At 42.2% G+C, this 18,284-nt stretch overlaps 1 protein-coding gene across 4 annotated transcripts; it reads left to right on the top strand.

Moving 5' to 3' along the window:
- The first annotated feature begins 1,770 nt into the window (after positions 1–1,770).
- On the top strand, positions 1,771–18,273 carry LOC134080643 (uncharacterized). Of its 4 annotated transcripts, none has more exons than XM_062537188.1 (15): positions 1,771–2,350; positions 3,366–3,568; positions 3,667–3,781; positions 4,527–4,636; positions 4,889–4,966; positions 5,957–6,037; positions 6,975–7,058; positions 7,763–7,834; positions 8,276–8,335; positions 8,894–8,971; positions 10,530–10,607; positions 10,707–10,772; positions 15,261–15,508; positions 15,854–16,013; positions 16,814–18,273. In XM_062537188.1, the coding sequence occupies exons 2-15, from the start codon at positions 3,382–3,384 to the stop codon at positions 17,239–17,241; spliced, it is 1,845 nt and encodes a 614-aa protein (XP_062393172.1). In that variant the 5' UTR covers positions 1,771–2,350; positions 3,366–3,381; the 3' UTR covers positions 17,242–18,273. The 4 variants fall into 4 exon arrangements, with proteins under 4 accessions (XP_062393172.1, XP_062393170.1, XP_062393174.1 ...); XM_062537186.1 differs by having other exon boundaries at positions 15,258–15,508; positions 16,814–18,272; XM_062537190.1 differs by lacking the exon at positions 5,957–6,037 and having other exon boundaries at positions 15,258–15,508; positions 16,814–18,271.
- Positions 18,274–18,284: the final 11 nt, after the last annotated feature.

Genomic DNA, 18,284 nt, shown 5'->3' with positions numbered 1-18,284 from the left:
CTTAACAGTATTTCACAAAGGTGTGTACATGAGAATATTATCAAGTAGTGAAGAGCTGCATGGGCAGTGTTTTGGTGTTGGTAAGGGCAGACACACCACTAAATACCGAGCACACTCTGAAGGGATTGATCATGCTATATTCATGGGTTTCATCAGGTCCTTTTCCACAGGTGTATTAATCAAGCACCATGCGGTCTACATTGATAATCATGGTGCTTGATTTTAAACACCTGTGGAAAGGGAGCTGATGAAACCCATGAATAGTTATCATGATAGCCTGCAAATGTTAAAATAAATAATAGAAACGTATGTGCTTTCAAATGTGACTGTTGTCTGCTATATTAATACTGCTATTAACAAAGAAAATCCTTTAGTCTACTACAACTCCATGAAAGGGTTTTGCTGAGGGAAATAACTCACTCTTTGCATGAATGATATTGCAGGCAATGTCCATAGCCTGTGAATATACAAACTTGATATTGTAGGCACCTAGGCCTGTCCAAATCTGAATGGACCTTTCACACAGCTCGTGTTTGATGTTAAATACATTCAGGCCCAAGTGTTACTATGACATTAATTAAGGTTCTGATTCTGCTACACTTTCTTCATTAACATTATTGTCGCCTATGGTTGCCCTAGTAGGCCTATCTCATGTCAAATTGACTGCTGTGAAAAAGGTATTCTGGGCAAAACATGTGGGCTGTGGTCTCAGGTTGTCTCACAAACCAATGAAGTAGCTGCTCTGAGACACAGAGACATATAAGCTTTGGGGTGCTACTGACTTCCCATAGTAGCCTAGTGGTCAAGGGAGTGAGTGATGTGATCCAGTGTGTGTAATCTTCAGTGTAGCAGATGATCCAAAATAGTAAGCACCATGCAGTCTGTATTCAGTGCTTGATTAAACACGGGGCCTGATGAAACTCACGAATATAAACAATGTAGGCCTAATGCATGCAATGCAATGCATGTGTTAAGACTAGCCTACAACCAGTTGTGCAGGTGAGGCATTATAACATTGTGTGTGTGTGTGTGTGTGTGTGTGTGTTATTATTAGAGGTAATCTGAGCAGAAAGGTAATGTGAGCAAAAACAATGCAACAATCTTGGAAGTTATTGACCATTTTAAAAGGGCTATGAACTTCATCAGTTGTTGAGGTGTAATTCAAATTCTTGAAATTGCCTGCCACATCATGTCATACAAAGTTTGGAATTTCTGCACATAACTAACTCATTAACTGACATAATTGGAGATAAGAATTACATACATTATGTATACAATAAGGGCAAATACACTTGTATGGATAGTAAGAGAATGCTCATTAACCAGCTGTATGCTTAACAGAGAGGGTTGTAGCCTAATAATTTTTCGCCAATCCTTTGCAGTCTGTCATTATTAGAGGTAATCTGAGCAGAAAGGTAATGTGAGCAAAAACAATGCAACACTCTTGGAAGTTATTGACCATTTTAAAAGGGCTATGAACTTCATCAGTTGTTGAGGTGTAATTCAAATTCTTGAAATTGCCTGCCACATCAGGTACAAAGTTTGGAATTTCTGCACATAACTAACTCATTAACTGACATAATTGGAGATAAGAATTACATACATTATGTATACAATAAGGGCAAATACACTATGTATGGATAGTAAGAGAATGCTCATTAACCAGCTGTATGCCTAACAGAGAGGGTTGTAATAATTTTTCGCCAATCCTTTGCAGTCTGTCATTACTCTGGAATAGCATCAACGCATACCAGAGTATACCCTTTGTTGTAAAGGTAGCTAATAAGACAACCTGGCTAGCTAGCTAGCTCGTTTCCCATAGTTTTCAGTATCTTCAGCCCTGGTACCTTGATGACGGTAACGTTAGCTGGGGACTTCATGGTTTTGTGCATCCTTATTTTTAGCATAGGTGCAGGCATCTCACTATTTCGTCTTTGACTGACACTCGCTAGATGTAATTCTGTGTTGGTTTAGTTGTAGGTTTGCATTGCAAGCTAGCCCGCTTGCTCAACTAGCTGGCGAGCTACTTAGCAAGCTAGCTTTATTCTCAAGCTGGATTCTGAAATAGTCATTTATGTACTATGTTCGCTGTAATTTGAAATGACGCCATATATTGAGGTAAAATCGTAACGTTATGTAAATGGCCTGTTGAAATGGTTACGCTAGTGGCTACATTGTCAGTGGAAGGTTAGAAGTAGGTGGGTAACTTAGTTAGCATTAGCTAGAAATCCAGATAACGTCAGATAATTGGAAAGGTAAGTTAGGGTAGCACCAAAAGCAGCCCTACTAGCTAGCCTGGTAGCTAGCTGTTATCGGTAACAGTTTTCATCAATCTGCAGTGCATTCTGAGGTGAGTAGCCTACACTGACATACCTTTACAGTATTTAGCCATTGAAGGTTTTTCTAAAATTCAGTGAGATTACGGTTATAGATCTGCCCAGCTAATTAATAAGCTAATTAACTTGGACTTAACACAAGTATGAGCTGTCATGGGTTAGACATACAATAATGTAGCTGCTATCTGTCGGGAAACACCCCCAATTAATTACCTTTTAAGCATAACGTTAAATGCATATCACAAAGTAGTCAGATGTAAGTTAGTCTGGTCAGTAGCAAACCAACCGCACAACCTGTCCGCAGACACTCTCCCCTATTAGATGACAACGATGCCTCGATTGACAAGAAGATTGAATACGATCATGACAGCGTGTTTGGCCCAAGCAGTCGACCTGTTGTTTTAACACCTGTATTACCGTGACATGCAACGCCGTGTACGCTGTTATTCACGTAGGTGTCTTAGTAGGATGGTGCATCTTTGGCAAAAACTCGACCACAACTAGATCTCACATGCTTTACTAAACAATACAGATCAGTCATACTGTGTTATATACTGTGTTTGTGATGTATCTGTCACAGACGAGGTTATTCTAAGACCTGGTGTCAATTTTCGCATCATCTGATCAAAACTTACATAGACCTTGGTTGACACAAATGAGCCTGTTGTAGAAATGGTGTAGGCTATGCAATTGTCTTACATAGTTTTTTTGGGGAAAAGAGATTCAGTTGGTTTCAAAACATGCACTGACTGACATTAGCTTTTACATTTCACATATTTCCCCCCCGGTGCATGCAGTGTCAGTATTTCAACATCAACTGATATCTATCTAAATCAAGTGTGTTTTGAATGCATTTTTTTTGCCCAAGTTTTCCATCTGCAGGACACACCCATAATTTCTGCAGTGTTTTCCTGTTTATTTGCTGTGTTCTCTTGATGGATGTCATATTTCATCCTGACCATGATTTCTGGTTTGTAGATTTTCAAGTATAGCCTACCGACTGCTAACATTTTCTGGTCTCTATTGCAGTTGCCATCAGTCGGAAATGTACAGATTAGTTGAGTTCACAGACACCAGCTGCTTAAACATAATTCCTGATGACTGGTATGACAACGGAATAACATGGTGGCCAAACTACAAAAACGACCTAAAGATAAACAATGCCATTCAACGAAGGGAGAAGCCTAAGTCCGACTGGTCTTGCTTTGCTGTGCGGGAATTGTCCAAAGCAGGTAACCCCACTCCAAAGGCACCCTATAATGTCATTACATTACCATAGAGCCATCACTGATGATCTTGACAGGAATTTAAATCTTCCTGTTGTTTTCAGGTTCATACCAAGAAGCTAGAATGAAATTGAAGAGGGCCATGACCTGCAGCAACTCAGACCTCCAAAGAGAAGGAGAAGATGATGGCACAAGCAAAAAAAGAAGACCAAGTGACAAGTAAATCAGCCTGTTAGATCATGATGTGATACTAGTAGTAACAGTAGTAGTAGCCGTAGCATAATATTGTATCTAGTCTTTTGACTTTTGGCCAACTCTGACTGCTACTGTAGAGTTTATTAAGGTTATGTTTACATCAGCATATCATTGGCTGAGTTAGCTATAGCTGATGCAGTGTTTGGTTGACACACTAAAGGTTTTGACTGATATATGCAGTATGTGTCTGTGTTCAGCAGAGGCCTCTAAACTAAGCTAATCGTCCCCTTAGAATAGTAATTATAAGGATCTATTTACGTTTTGAAGAAACACCTCACCTCACCTTCTTAAGGTGTCACAGAGTAAGAATATGTCAGTAAAAGGTCAGATAGAACCTTACAGCCCGTTTCAAGAGTTCCATTATCAGCATCATGGTTAAGTTCAGTTTGTTGTGAGGATAGCAAAATCTAAAACACACTTGAGTGGAAGGTACTGTAGGCCGCTAGTCCACTCCCAAAGGCCTGGCTAATTATGAGCTCCAGGGAGAGGACATGTTTTCATCAATCAATTAGCCACAGGTAGTGACATCACTGAAGCCCCATTTGACAAGTCAGTGCTATCCCTTTCTACCATATGTGACCATACAGTAACCTATCCTAACACTACAGTCGAATACTAAGGCTATCCTTTCCTACCATGTGACCCTATCCTATCCTAACAGTCGGTATGTAATGGCTTTGGCTGACATGCTACGTGTTATGTCTCCTAGGCTTCTGGAGCTGGAGGACTCCGAGGAGGAGCGCAGTAAAAAGCTCAAGAAGATGGCCTCTACCGCAGCCTTCCCTACTTCCTACGTTAGCCCGTCACCACACTTCTTCGGTACGACTTCCCACACCAAGGCTAAACGTTGACTTTTAAAAGTGGTTGCCAGCTTTGCCACCTTGGCAACTGGGCATGAGGTTTTGGTTGCCAATTGTAACAATTAATTAATTGTCCGACACACTAATGCCAGTCTTGTACAGTATGGATGAGAATAAAATCACTTAATACAATCATGTTATAAAAGCTGATGAGGTATTTAAAGGCATCACAGTATGCCGTTATTACATTTTGAGTGTCTGTTGTTTACAGCAATGATGCCTGAACAGACGCCCATGACAGCAGGAAGGACCAGCTCTGTACGGAAGGGCCAGGAAACATCCACACGAGGTGAGAGCTGAATCCACAGCACAATCTAATGACCTGTAGACTCTATTAGGATTAGTATTTCCTGTTCCTTTTAGATACATGTTTTGACTAAACGTTACATAGATATTGTAGTTGTCTCATGCGTGTAAGCATTTCACTGAAACAGAGTTGTTTCTGATGCACATTTGTTTAGTTTCGTATTTAATGCACACTTCCCACCTGGATAATGATTGGGATTATGGGAGCTTGCTGATTTGCTTGCTTATAAGTATATAAACTAACATCTAACACCCTAATGACAAAATGCACCATGTTTACATACATGCCGTCTACACTGTAAACCCAGTCAGACTAACTGAAAATGTATGAGGAAACAAATTACTTAATAATTTAATTTTTCATGTATTTACTAAATCCATTTAAGGCCAAACAAATATTTGAATTGAGTACCAGTAGCTCAAGTATATTTCAGTAAATTTTAGCTGACTTAAGGCAATTAATTAGGCAGTACATTGAACTACCATCAGCAGGGAGGACTTAGATGTACAACACACATAGACAGTACATCTTAAACTTTTGTGACATCTACAGGTGTGCTAATCACTGCTACTTGACTAAGTATTCAGTTTCACATTGAGAACACAGAGACATTTCTTTGTAATGGTCATCCTGACCGGACCATACTCCATTTACTAGCATTCGCAAACATTTAACTGTATCTATCCACCAGCACATGGCTAAATTCACTGTCAGGACACAGCCCATGTCCAACAGTGCATCAGTATTTTCAGTGCACCCAATACTGTCAAATACACACCCTGACAACTGCATTTGATTATTTCAATGCTTTTAGCAGCAAGGACTGGACTGCAAATTGATGCACAGCCTCAGAAGTCTGTTGCGCAAATCTGTGTAGAAATTCTGTGAAGGTATTTTATTTTTTATTAAATAACTTGTCGTGTTGGCCAAGCATGCTGGACTAACCCTTAGTACTAATGTACTTCCTCATAGACGCCATGCATGAAAAGACTGCAAGGCCGTCCCAGACGCCAGAGGCCGCCTGCTGCAGCTGGGAGCCCTCTTCCTTCAGAGGTGGCACACCTATCCACGCCATTTAGATGCATCATTTTAAAAGCCAAATCACATGAATCTCAACCAGCTCCATCAGTCATTGCTGCAGTAGTCTCACAGAGCCAGAAACATGGAGGAATTAAATGGATACTTTAATTTCAGTTCCCTTTAACCTGAGTTCATTTCAATTGTGTTGTACTGTCAGAGATATGTGTAATAGATTCACAGACTGGAGACAAAACTGGTTTACAATTGCATCACAAACTAACATAACAAATATACCACCCATAACATCTGCATATTGTTGCACTTTAATACAAAACTTCAATCCTCGTTTGAGTCCTTCACTCTGTGGAGTCATTTGGGTTGGCCTAGAAACTTCAAGTGTGGTTAATGCTGTAATATTTTCCATCCACATTGTATTCAGATCTCTCTGGGTGGTTGAGACTTCTCCTGAATCACTGAGCTGGTGGCAGACAGCTGGTGGTTTCCCCCGGCACTGAATAGACTGTTCAGGAAAGCCATAGCATTAGTGGGATTGAAGACACAAGTATAGTTACGAGAGACAACAGCATATTTAAGTGAAAGGCCCTGAACTCCACCTCAGAGGGCATAGTCTCCCTCTGACCTTATTTGACGACATAATAGCCTCATACCATGGTAAAAGCACACAGCATCTTTAAACGTCATCTGTTCATAGAGAACTCCGGCCAATGGTGTTCACCAAATCTGCTGCCAAAGCTGTTGTGACTTACTCTAAACTGAGGGACGCTTCTGTGTTACTAATAGTAGCATTGCAAAGCGTGTGTTTAAACATTCTTCAACATAATTTAAGAGTTTAGTCATGACTTTATTAGCATGTTACACTACTTTGGTCTGTGAACAAGAAAAGTGTCTATTAGAAAACTGTGTATGAGAGTGCATTTATTTTATTAATATGAGTGTCATATTTCACCAGATATGCTCATGGAACTGGCTCCAATAACAGCTGCACGGTCCATACTGGAGAATAGGGACTGGGATTCACAAACATCCTTCAGAGGTAAAAAGCAATACAGCTTTTACACACTAGAGGGCGCCACTGGATCAGCTTAAGTCAAACCCTAGCCTGGGTGAACCCAGACAGGTTCAATGGGATCTTTTTCAGACAGACCGTCAGAGCAAATTTAAGATTTCCTAACAGGTTTGTCTGGGTTCACCCCGGGCTAGTCAAACCCAGTACAGGAGAGACCCTTGAGACTTTACATGACCCAAATATCTGTTGTGTTTGTCATTTTCTTGTTAATTTGTAGCAGAAAATTGGGCAACTGATCAAATATTGGCAGTACATTTTCCTTTTTCTCAGAATGCGAGAGTATGGAGGAAGGGGGAGGGAAAGACAGCTGCTGTAGCAAACTGTGGGCAACATGAATATATACTACTCTACTATGTAATACATACATGATTTTAATGGGGCCAAAATGGATTTTGATTACATCTCGATTATTAACCGAGACTTGTACATTGATTTTGCAAAATTTGTTCAGCTCTGAGGTTAATACATGCGGACAGCTATACATGGGAATACATTTATTTATGGCTATTGGGCACTGCAGGTGCGGTTAATACATGTCTTGAGCTTTGTTTAAAACATTGTCCTGCGGTTTATACAATGCGGCTCATGCACAGGACACTACTGTATGCTCTGCTCTACTCTGCTGTGCCCTGCTATGCTATGCTAAACCATACTATTTACCACTTTGACAGGAATGATACAACATGAGCAGCAGAGCGTAGCCACAGGGACCAGTGCATGGGAGTCACTGACGTCCTTCAGAGGTGGATAGACATGCTAGAACATTCTCTTATCGCGAAACACTCTTAAAAGCACTTAAAGTCACCTTCATCAACACTTAAGGCCGGCGCCCACCGGACACATACGCGGTGCGACGCGACAAGAATAAAAAATAGAACTCCATTGTTTTTAACCGAGCAAAGCCCACTAGAGACGTGTGCCGCGTGGCAGCCGCACAGGGTTAGGCAACTGTTCGTCAAGCCCACACTGCTGAACACCAGGTCCAGTGGGCGCCGGCCTTCTATACATCATTTACAACTTGCATCAGAATGTCCATACACATGAGTTCCAGTGCCTGTGACAACACACTCAGAATTAACCGCCAGTTTGAACTGAATGATTGTGATGAACATCCATGTTATCTGGGTGTCCAATGGGAACTGTGCTTAAATGTACTTCGTACTGTTCTGCTGTTGTTTTTCCAGAGATCATGCATCAGCAAGGTCCTGTGGCAACGGGTTGGTCCTTGGAAACATCTAGCAGAGGTAACACCAAAACTGCGCTGCTGAAAAACTTCATCAAAAGCCCAAAGTGTCTAGGGATACTCAATATTTACCTTGTCAGAAAATACCTTTGAACAAATATTCTAAAATGTTTACAGGATATGTTATCTTGTATTATCTGATAGGTAAAATTTGCGCTTTTTGGTTGAGCAGAGGGAAGTATCAGTATTAACTAGAAAAGCACTCAGAGAGCGCAGACCTCCGCCATGCGCTTCCTGGATCCAGACGGTGATCCGGATCACTCCCAAAATGTAATAGTTTCTTCCTTGGGTCATTACAGACCTTTACTGAAATTTTTTATCAAAAAATCCATCCATAACTTTTTGAGTTATCTTGCTAAGACAGACAGACAAACAAACTCTGATGACATAACATAACCTCCTCGGCGGAGGTAAATAAATAACTATGAAATGGGTGCTGTGTACTAGTTGTACATTATGTACTACTGTAAGTGCACAAGTTGTTCCTTATTTTGTCCCTGTTTGGTGATCGCTGGTGTGTGTTGTGCGTCCCTCCCTCCCTCCGTCCCTCCTTCCCCAGAGCTGAGTTCTGATAACACCTCCACTGGGCCTACTGAGTCCAGAAACCGAGACTGGGGAGCCTCCACCACCTGTAGAGGTAAAACCATCACCTCACCGCTAAACTCGCCTCACAGCCACAACCACATTTGAGATATTTGTAGTGAAATTGATAGAAGAGAAGGTTTCCTGAAGGTTTCCTAAAATTTAGAGAACACGTGTCGCCCCCTCCCCTCTGCTCCCCCTCATATTCACCCGCCCCCCCTTCTGGCTGAAGAAGAGAGGAATGTCTTTGCCACCGTTGAGGTATGTAAACAGTTTAGAGTGTTGATATAGTTCACTTTTAACTATGTGTATGTGTGCGCAAGATGATCCCCATAAATTAACTTTTTTCAACCATTAGAGTTAACTTGGTTTGAAGTGTCTACACTGAACTGAAAGACAAATTAATAATGATTAATTTATTAATTAATGTCAATGTGTATGCCAGGTGCAATACCATAATAGACCACAGAGAGAGGGGGCAGTATACTATATAGAATGTAGAATGTGCAGTGTCAACACCTGACTGAGGATTGAGACCTGTCACTCTGTCCAGGGCTGTTGAACTCTGGCCTGCCCCCTGTTGGTATAGTTTGTGTAGGTGCTCTCACTAGCATCTAACTAGTGCTGCAGGTGTAACAGTGTTGTGCGCACACATAGTCGTAGTTAAAACTGAGTATATTGCCAGCCGTAGGAGCAACCTCCACCCACCCACCCACACCACACCACCCCTGGCCGTGCCCTTACAGTAGGTAGACGTGGTGATGTGCTGTAGTAGTAGTAGGAGTATTCTATTGACTACATGGTTCCTGACTGTCACCCACTTCGACCTCCATTCCATCCTCATCATGTGAAAAGAACACTTCCTGTATGATAACTCTGCCCTAACTTACCTAGCTGCCTGATTTACCTGAGCACAGCCCAGTGGCATACACACACTCCCCCGGCATTAGTAATATGACGCACCTGCTTAACGTCCAGACAATATATGTGGATGATGCCATTGTATTTCTCATTAGCATATTGTAGGCTTTAAATCCCTTAGAAAACCCATAGAGACCAGTTTGAGGCTGTTGTTAACACAATAAATCGCTCTATGTCTGCACATTAATGTTTTACTTTAATAATCACACGATTCAGTAAAGTTTAACCCAAAGGAGAGGACACTACAATACCAGTTACAGAACACCAGTTACGGTACCACAAATGCACATAGAATCAAAACGTTGCTCTGTCCGGTACTAATCTTGTATCACCTCTGAATAAACACCACTGTTGCCCAAATGCATTTAGTATAGTTATCCATGGACCTGTCTTTGTTCTGTCCAGGCTGTGGTCATCGTTTGTATTTATGCAATGCTTCTTTTACCGTTGTCTGTGGCACTCGCATAAAGACAATGCTAGTTTGAGTCAATTTCATCACAAGCAATAAGAAAGTTTTCTGTCTAACCAACTAATCAACTAACAAATTATTGTGATATGCTAGAATGTTTGATGACTGTTGCATAGAAGTGTGCAAAAATAAAAACAATAAAATAATAAAATTACATTTTAAATAAGTCTTAAATCTCAGATCATCCTTCAGTGGTGTCAGCATGTTCTATTCCTCTCCCCAGAGACTACTCCTGACCAGCCTCCTACTGGAGGCTCAGAGCTAAGAAGCAGCGAGTGTGCAGCTCCTACCGCCTGCAGAGGTAAGGATACACACACACACACACACACACACACACACACACACGTTTACACAGGACCCATCTAATGCCCTAATAATAACACCCCCTTTGTTTTTACAGAGACTGAAGTTTCTTCAACATCCATGACTTTCCGGAATGGACGTGGGGACCAAATTCCATGCAATGGTAAGGTCATAAATAATCGTCAGATTTTTTTCAAATGGACACAAAACCTGTTAGTGAGCTTTTCTCAGAACAAGTTAGCAAGGCACTTCTGGGACTAGTTAGTGAGGTCCTTTTAGGACTATTAAGTGAAAACCTTTTGGGACTAGGTAGTGAGGTGCTAGTAGGATTAGTTAGTTAGGAGTGTTTGTAACTATTGGCTCACATAGTAACAAAAACGCAGGAGAGAGTGTGACGAATAAACGTCTCGGGTTTATTTCATAGCATGAATTTACAAAACAAGTATCAAACTTAAAGAATCAAATAGACCACAAAACAAGCCACTCTCCCCCGCACGTCACGCCATGACCAGGTCCTATTTATGTCATCTGGTTAGGACACATCTTGCGTGTCAGCACGTCCTACAATTAACATAATGAACCTTGCCTGGAATAGGGACAAGACACAAACACAGATATGAATGAAAATTTGCATTGCCTTAACCATTAAACACGAGCCTTGGAGGCTGTTCTATATAAAAACATCACAACCACAAATAAAGCCTCAAAACATGCTAATCCTAAAGGAAATATAAATTGTACGCCCCTCCCACAAACCTGTACTACAACTAGAGCCTGACCGATTCATGAGGCACACTTTTCCTTGGCAAGGGGGCTGGAACAGGGCTCTAATAGAATCCAAGTGCCCACCCCAAGTGTTGATGCTGAACCTTCAGCCAGACCATTGTCGAGAAGGCACTGTACTTCTGCGTCAGTGTGCTGATTGGGGAAACATCTCCAACCCCTACACCATGTTCCAGCAAATATGTCTGATTCAGAGTGTCTGAAAAGAGAATAGGAAACTCATGAATTAAATGGATTAACGCAACACGCTTGACCTCAGCCAAGAATTGCACAAGTCTCAGAATTGTGCAAGCGTGCACCCAAGACACCATTATCTGCGGTGTCACCAGAGAAACAAGAAGGACAAACTAGAAATGTGCATCTCTGCGGAGGAGCTGCAAGAGTGGGCTTGCTCACCAGGGGGCAGTGATGTAAACGCCTGAACAGTCCCCCATTCATTTCAATGGGGAAACGCCTCTGGTGGAGCATGGCGGAACTACAAGGGTCTAAAAACGGGAATACCGGAAAAACGACAACCGGCAGCCATCCGACATTAACAAGCAACCTACACCGGATCGGGCCTGATTATTTAGTGTTTGAACCACGTCGATAGCTCAAACGCACCCCCCCCCCCCCCCCCCCACACACACACACACACACACACACACACACACACACAAACACACACTATAATGTCAGTGAAGGGTGTCCATTTTCTCATTAGCAAACCATCTTGAACAGAACAACCATGAGCCATACTCTCAAAACACTCAGAAGGAACAGCTCGTTCAAACAATGAACATAGCAAATGATCTGCATGCTGTCCCTTAACTAGATCGTCATGAGAGAGAGTCAATGGAAAACCTGAGGCAAACCTAGTATTTTTCCTGCAATTGTCTCAGCCTGCAGGGCCTTCACCACAACATGTCTGGCGGCGCAGGTCAAAGCACAAGCAGCAAACACATTAGGGAACTCTTTTGAACCGTCATTAGTCTCATTCCTCAGATGAGGACAGTTACTCTGCCAAACACGTCCATCAGCCAGATTATTTCCAGACAACCCATCAACAGGGAGAGCAGAGCAGGCTCCCAACTCAACCTCCCCCCATACCAACTCAGAGAGTATAGCACAACCTTGTGTAACGGATAGGGTTGTTAATGAATAATCGAATATCGAATAATGTTTGTTAAGAATTTATTCGAATAAAATAAATGCCTAATGAATAATTGTTTTAGTCTCACGCAATATGAGAACAGCAACATTTTCCGGTATTTTGCGCGCATGACAAAAACAAGCAGAGATGAAGCGAGCGAGGAGAAGTGCTGGACCTCTGCTTTATTTAGGGGCTCATGGGAACGGGGTACCTAGTAAAACGTAAGCAGGAAGTGTTGTGGTTAGAACAACGTGAAGTGCGAGAGTTAGAGAAGTGTGTGTTATGTTAATGAATGCGGGAGAACATGTTTTGTGAAGCATCTCCATGTTAAACGAAAAGAAGCCTATTAAACTGGTATTCTTCAAGCCTCTTAATTGTTTCATCACCAATATACCACTAGGATAACCCATGTTTGAACGACAAGCTGCCGGCAAGTGAAGTTAAAAGTGATAAGATAACGGGCCGACCGGCAAGGTAACAAAATGTTCATCCGACCATAAACTAAACCAGCACCGGAGATGACCAGTGAGCGTTGCAATCGCTAGCCTACATGTTCATATAGGACCTACGTCGGATGGCATAATGCCCTGTAAAATAAAGTTTACAACTTGTTGTAAACAACTTATTTCTTGATAAAGGTTTTTTTTTATACATATATCATCGTTAATATCAATTGTGTGCGTGTTGGACATGTAGAGTGATGGGTGGGGGCAAATGTTTACACGGCTCTGAATGCCATGTGACGTCATGATTTAGCAAATAATCGATTAATTGTTCAATAACGGTATGATTAGTCGAACATGAAAATTCATCTAAAGTCCCAACCCTAGTAACGGAGCCTCAAAAGTACTGAGATCAATACTTCTAACCAAAAGACCTTGACGAAGAAGAAAATGGCAAAATGTGGTGCACCGAGACTAATGCTCTAGCCACGGACCTGTTAAAAAATAACAGTATGAGCCTAAACAAACAGTTATGGCTTATTACAGTTTTTTTCAATCGCTAACAAGCGTTTGTCCATTCAGTTGACACATTTTCAAAACTCTAAACACAGTTAGCACTACATCTGTCTTTTGTGGCCATACCATTCACACATTTCATGTTGTTTTCACACAGTATGCTGTCAGTGAATACATGTTCACAATGCTTACATTTTCTTAACTGACAAACTATACCTCCCAACAAAATAATGGATCGTTTTTGTATTATTTTCGAATGTTAACACACAACATCCCACAATAGTTAAAACAATAATCCAAACCTCAGATACAGCATAAAAACCTCTGCTTCTGCAATGTTATCAATTCAAAAGCGATCTATCTCAGCTGATAATAAACAAACAATCGAATAATTGACACACAGATGATTTATGTTGGGTAAATTGGGCCAACCACAGCTGATTCCAGTCTATCTTAGACTCAGTGGCAGGGGTTATTTCTCTCTATTACATTGACACTTACACAATAAAAAGAGGAGGTGATGTTTTTGGAAGCAGAAACAGAAACAGACAAATACTGTAATGTCTGGACGAGGAAGAGTAAGAGTAAGGGGCCCAGAGAAGAGCAGGCCCAGTGAGAGATGCAGTGATAGGTGCAGGAGCACTGAGAGGAGCAGGTGCAGAGATTAGACACAGTAATATTGTGCTTTTTTTTGTTCACCCCCTTTTTAGCTGGGCTTTTTGCTGTTGTTTTTTTTTCAGAATGCTCTTGTGTTTCATGGATATTTTGTTCACTGCAATGCTGTAAAACTTTTTCTGTTCTATCATAGTCTACTGTAAACAGTATTTATACTGCACCTCCTGTAGGCCTAGTGAACAGTAAAAAAAAAAAAAAAGATTTGCTTTTTACTGGAATGCATTTGAATGTGAACATTACATTTGGACATACAGTTCCCAACCAAGAAATTTAGTGTAAAAATGCTGGATTGCATGTTTTGCATGCAAATACCTGTAAAACTGAAACATAAAAGTCTATGCAGTTTGTGTAATGTCAACAGTAGCCAGTATTTTGAAACCTAGTGTACTCTGATTGACTGCATGTATCTTGTGAAGTGAAAACAAGCTTCATTCTTTGACAAAATAACTTCATTTTGAGTCAGGTTTCCAGTGTTTTGGTAAAGTTAGTGTGTGCAGAGAAATGACGAGTTAGTGTAACAAAATGTGGTGCAACAACATGGAATGTGCTTTTGAGAGGAAAGTTATCCATTTGGCCAATTGTGTTTTGTAGGTGAGAGTCTGTGTTTAGAGTCTTGAAAATGTGTCAAATGAATGGACAAACGCTTGTTAGCGATTGAAAAAAACTGTAATTAATTTTCTATCACTAGATTTACCAAACCTCCATGTTCGACATCTATTTAAACTAGCCCCCATTTTGTTACTACTGGCTCAAATAGTAAGAAAAACGCTGAAGGGCCACGAAGAAGCATCTACAGTAAGGGTTTATTTCATAATGTGAATTTACAAAACAATCAAACTTGTCAAATAGAACCCAAAACAGGCTACTCTCTCCCCCGCACGTCAGGCCATGACCAGGCCCTCTTAATGCCATCGGATTAGGACACGTCTCGCACACCGACATGTCCCATCAAATAACAGGGAACCAGGCTAAGAATAGGGACACGACGCGGTAAGAGCAAAAGAGAAACGTATGCGTTGCAGGGTGGGCAGACTGAGGTGGGTGTAACAGTTGTGTTGTGTCGATGAGGACCTGACCGCTAAGCGCTGGTTGACCACAGCAGCAGAATTCCACCTGCTGAACATCATGGAGTCCCTGCGGCAGCAGCAGATGCAGCACGCCGTGGCCCTCAACACCATCATCAACATCCTGCAGGGCCGCGTCAACACCCGCAGCGCCGGCGGCGACGCCTCCAAGGACCCGGCCGAGATGCCGCAGGACATCTCCTACCCGCTCATGGACCTGCGCGAGCTGGAGAAGCAGGAGGTCTGGCTGGAGAACGCGGCCAACACGCCGGCCAAGACCAAGATGGTGAGCAGAGCGAACGCACGCACACACACACACACACTCACAGACGCGCGCACACACACACACACTTGTTAAAGTCAAAATGGTGAGGTGAGCTAAACACATACACACTCTGGCCAAGACCAAAATGGTGATAAATACCTTTAACATGGGTTAACTCTACACTATAATACAGTGTGTGTGTGTGTGTGTGTGTGTGTGTGTGTGTGTGTGTGTGTGTGTGTGTGTGTGTGTGTGTGTGTGTGTGTGTGTGTGTGTGTGTACGTGTGTGTGTGTGTGTGCGTGTGCGTGTGCGTGTGTGTGAGGACAATAACATTGCTCTTACACACTGCGTTTGTCTTTCCGTAGATTGCATATCTTGGAGCCATTGGCGGCAAGGACTTGAAGACCACAGTGTGGAAGATCATGTCCACACTGATTCATAACAACCTGGGCAAACAGCTCAACTGGAAAGGAGTGAACGACAAGCGAGCCTTCAGCTCCCTGTTGCTCAAATCTGTCATCATACGTGAGTAGAGTAGACGAGAGACCATAACATTGCATCCTGCACTTGTCTTTATTACAGTGAAATGTTGACTTTATTTTATTACAGTGAGATGTTGACATTGTTTTATTACAGTTAGATGTCAATATTAGTTTCCTCATGTGTCCTAACCTGGCTAGCGCCTACCACTTCTCATATGAGACGTGGTCTGGCAACAAATGTTCATTTTCTCGTATTTGAAAAAATGCCCAGATCCGTTTATTGGGCGCCACGGATGCCTATCAAATGCGTTTGTGCATAGCTCACCATCGTCTTGCTTTCCCCCCTGTTCTGTGATTGGTCCCCTATCTCAGGCAAAAATTAGGGCCTTAGCAGCGTGAATGAAATTGCGCGCAAGGCAGCATGGGAACACCCAGGCTACATGTGTCCTTGCCCACTTGCTCAAAACACACTCAAAACATACCATAACCATACCGGTAGACTGTGTGAGCTAAACTGTGTGTCACTTTGCATTGCTTTCTTAACAAAATGCAATCAGTCACTACCTCCTTTAAAATTCATGAATACCTCTCACAGTCAACGTTCATCATCATCAAAATGCTGTAGAACAACAGCACATTTCAACAAACAGTTCAATTCAAATTGAAAACCTAGTTCACTGAGGATAGAATGAGCTGGCTGGATATACACCACATTGCCAAAAGTATTGGGTCAATATAGTGGCAATGTAATGTACAAATAAAACTATGTGCTGGAAATGAGAAAGATAATGCTGATAATTTGTTCTTTGATTCATTAGCTTTGCTTTGTTTTGCTATTCGTAGGCGGTGTTCGGAAAAATCCCCACTACACAAAGACCACAGACTCTGAGATTGAGAAGCTGATAATCCGCTGGCTAAATCTGGCCGGAGACCGCGACGGGGGCAGGAAACAGCGAGAGCTGGCCAAGCGCGGGCAGCTCAACATGCCCGACCACGCCAAAGGCCTCCAGCCGCCCAAACCCATGCCCCCTGGCACCAGCTCCACCGCCTCTGCCGCGGCCTCCGCTTCTGCCCGCAAACTGCCCGACCATCTCAACAAAGCCCAGAACCGGCCCCGCACGACGGACCCGCGGGCACCCGAACCTGCCGAGTCCGAGCGCCTCCGCGACCAGATGGACCCAAACCTGAACCGGCCCGAGAACAGCTGGACCATGTTCCAGTCGTCAGCGCCGGTTCTGATGGACCCCAGGAACGTCCGGCTGAACTTGTAGTTGACCGCGGCGTCGGACACTTCACCAGCCTACTGATGCGTCATCGCTGCAACAGCCGTTATGTACATAGGCACACAGTAAGGCCATATAATGACGATATTTAAGTCTATACTGTATATCATTTTGTACTATTATTGTTATTATTATTATTATCACAAGATTATCAACCTTACGGGGTAAAGGCACAAATAGTCACAATCGACTATACCTTAATGTTTAAGCCATTCTGGGTTTATATATGTTTAAAAAAAAAGGCGTCAGTTTAATCCAATTTAGCCATTATGCTGTTTCACATGTAAAATAAGCTTAACCGCTCTTCAAGGTCCGAACCCAAAAACAAAGAGGTTGTTTTGTTTATCGGTATGTTGTTATGATTGCTGTATTCTCTCTGTTCAAGTTTTTTGTTTACCTTTGATGAAAAGCACATCCATGATTGTATTTGTGCGTTCTGTGCGGTCTCTACGCTTCGAATAGCCTGCCTCGCATGGGCCACGTAGCCATTGATTCAAACTGGAGCATGTTTGTTTTGTTTTTTGTTATCGTTGGCTACGCTCTTGAAGTCACTTTACTCGAGTCATGGAGGTATTCCAAGTACGTGGTTTAGTGACAAACCTGGGTAAGTTAACTCGTAACTTAACGAGTAAGAGTTAAACCTCCTACAACAAACCAATGGCATCATCGTTAGGGGAATAAAGCCTTGCAACTCTTCTATTGGGAGGTTTACTACTTACTCTGAGTTAACTTACCCAGGTTTGTCACTAAACCATGTACTTGGAATACCCCCCTGGTCTGGGTTCTCATTCCCATTTACGCCAATGCCCACACAGATCTCCAATCAGAGCCAGCCCGGTTCTGGCTGGCTTAGGTACAGTTTTGGGTCAACAGGTCCCACTGTGGACCTCTGAGGTCCGATTACAGAGACAGCACACATGCACATCACACTCTGTTCAATTTAATAATAAAAATAAAAAAATGTGACAAATACAACCTTTTGTAAACTCATCTTTTTAAGAACCAAAAACAATGAACCTACGTAAAATTAT

The sequence above is a fragment of the Sardina pilchardus genome, chromosome 5 (assembly GCF_963854185.1).
Source record: "Sardina pilchardus chromosome 5, fSarPil1.1, whole genome shotgun sequence".
NCBI lineage: Eukaryota > Metazoa > Chordata > Actinopteri > Clupeiformes > Clupeidae > Sardina > Sardina pilchardus.
The sequence above is the reverse complement of the archived record's forward strand: the minus strand, read 5'-3'. Positions and strand labels throughout refer to the sequence as shown.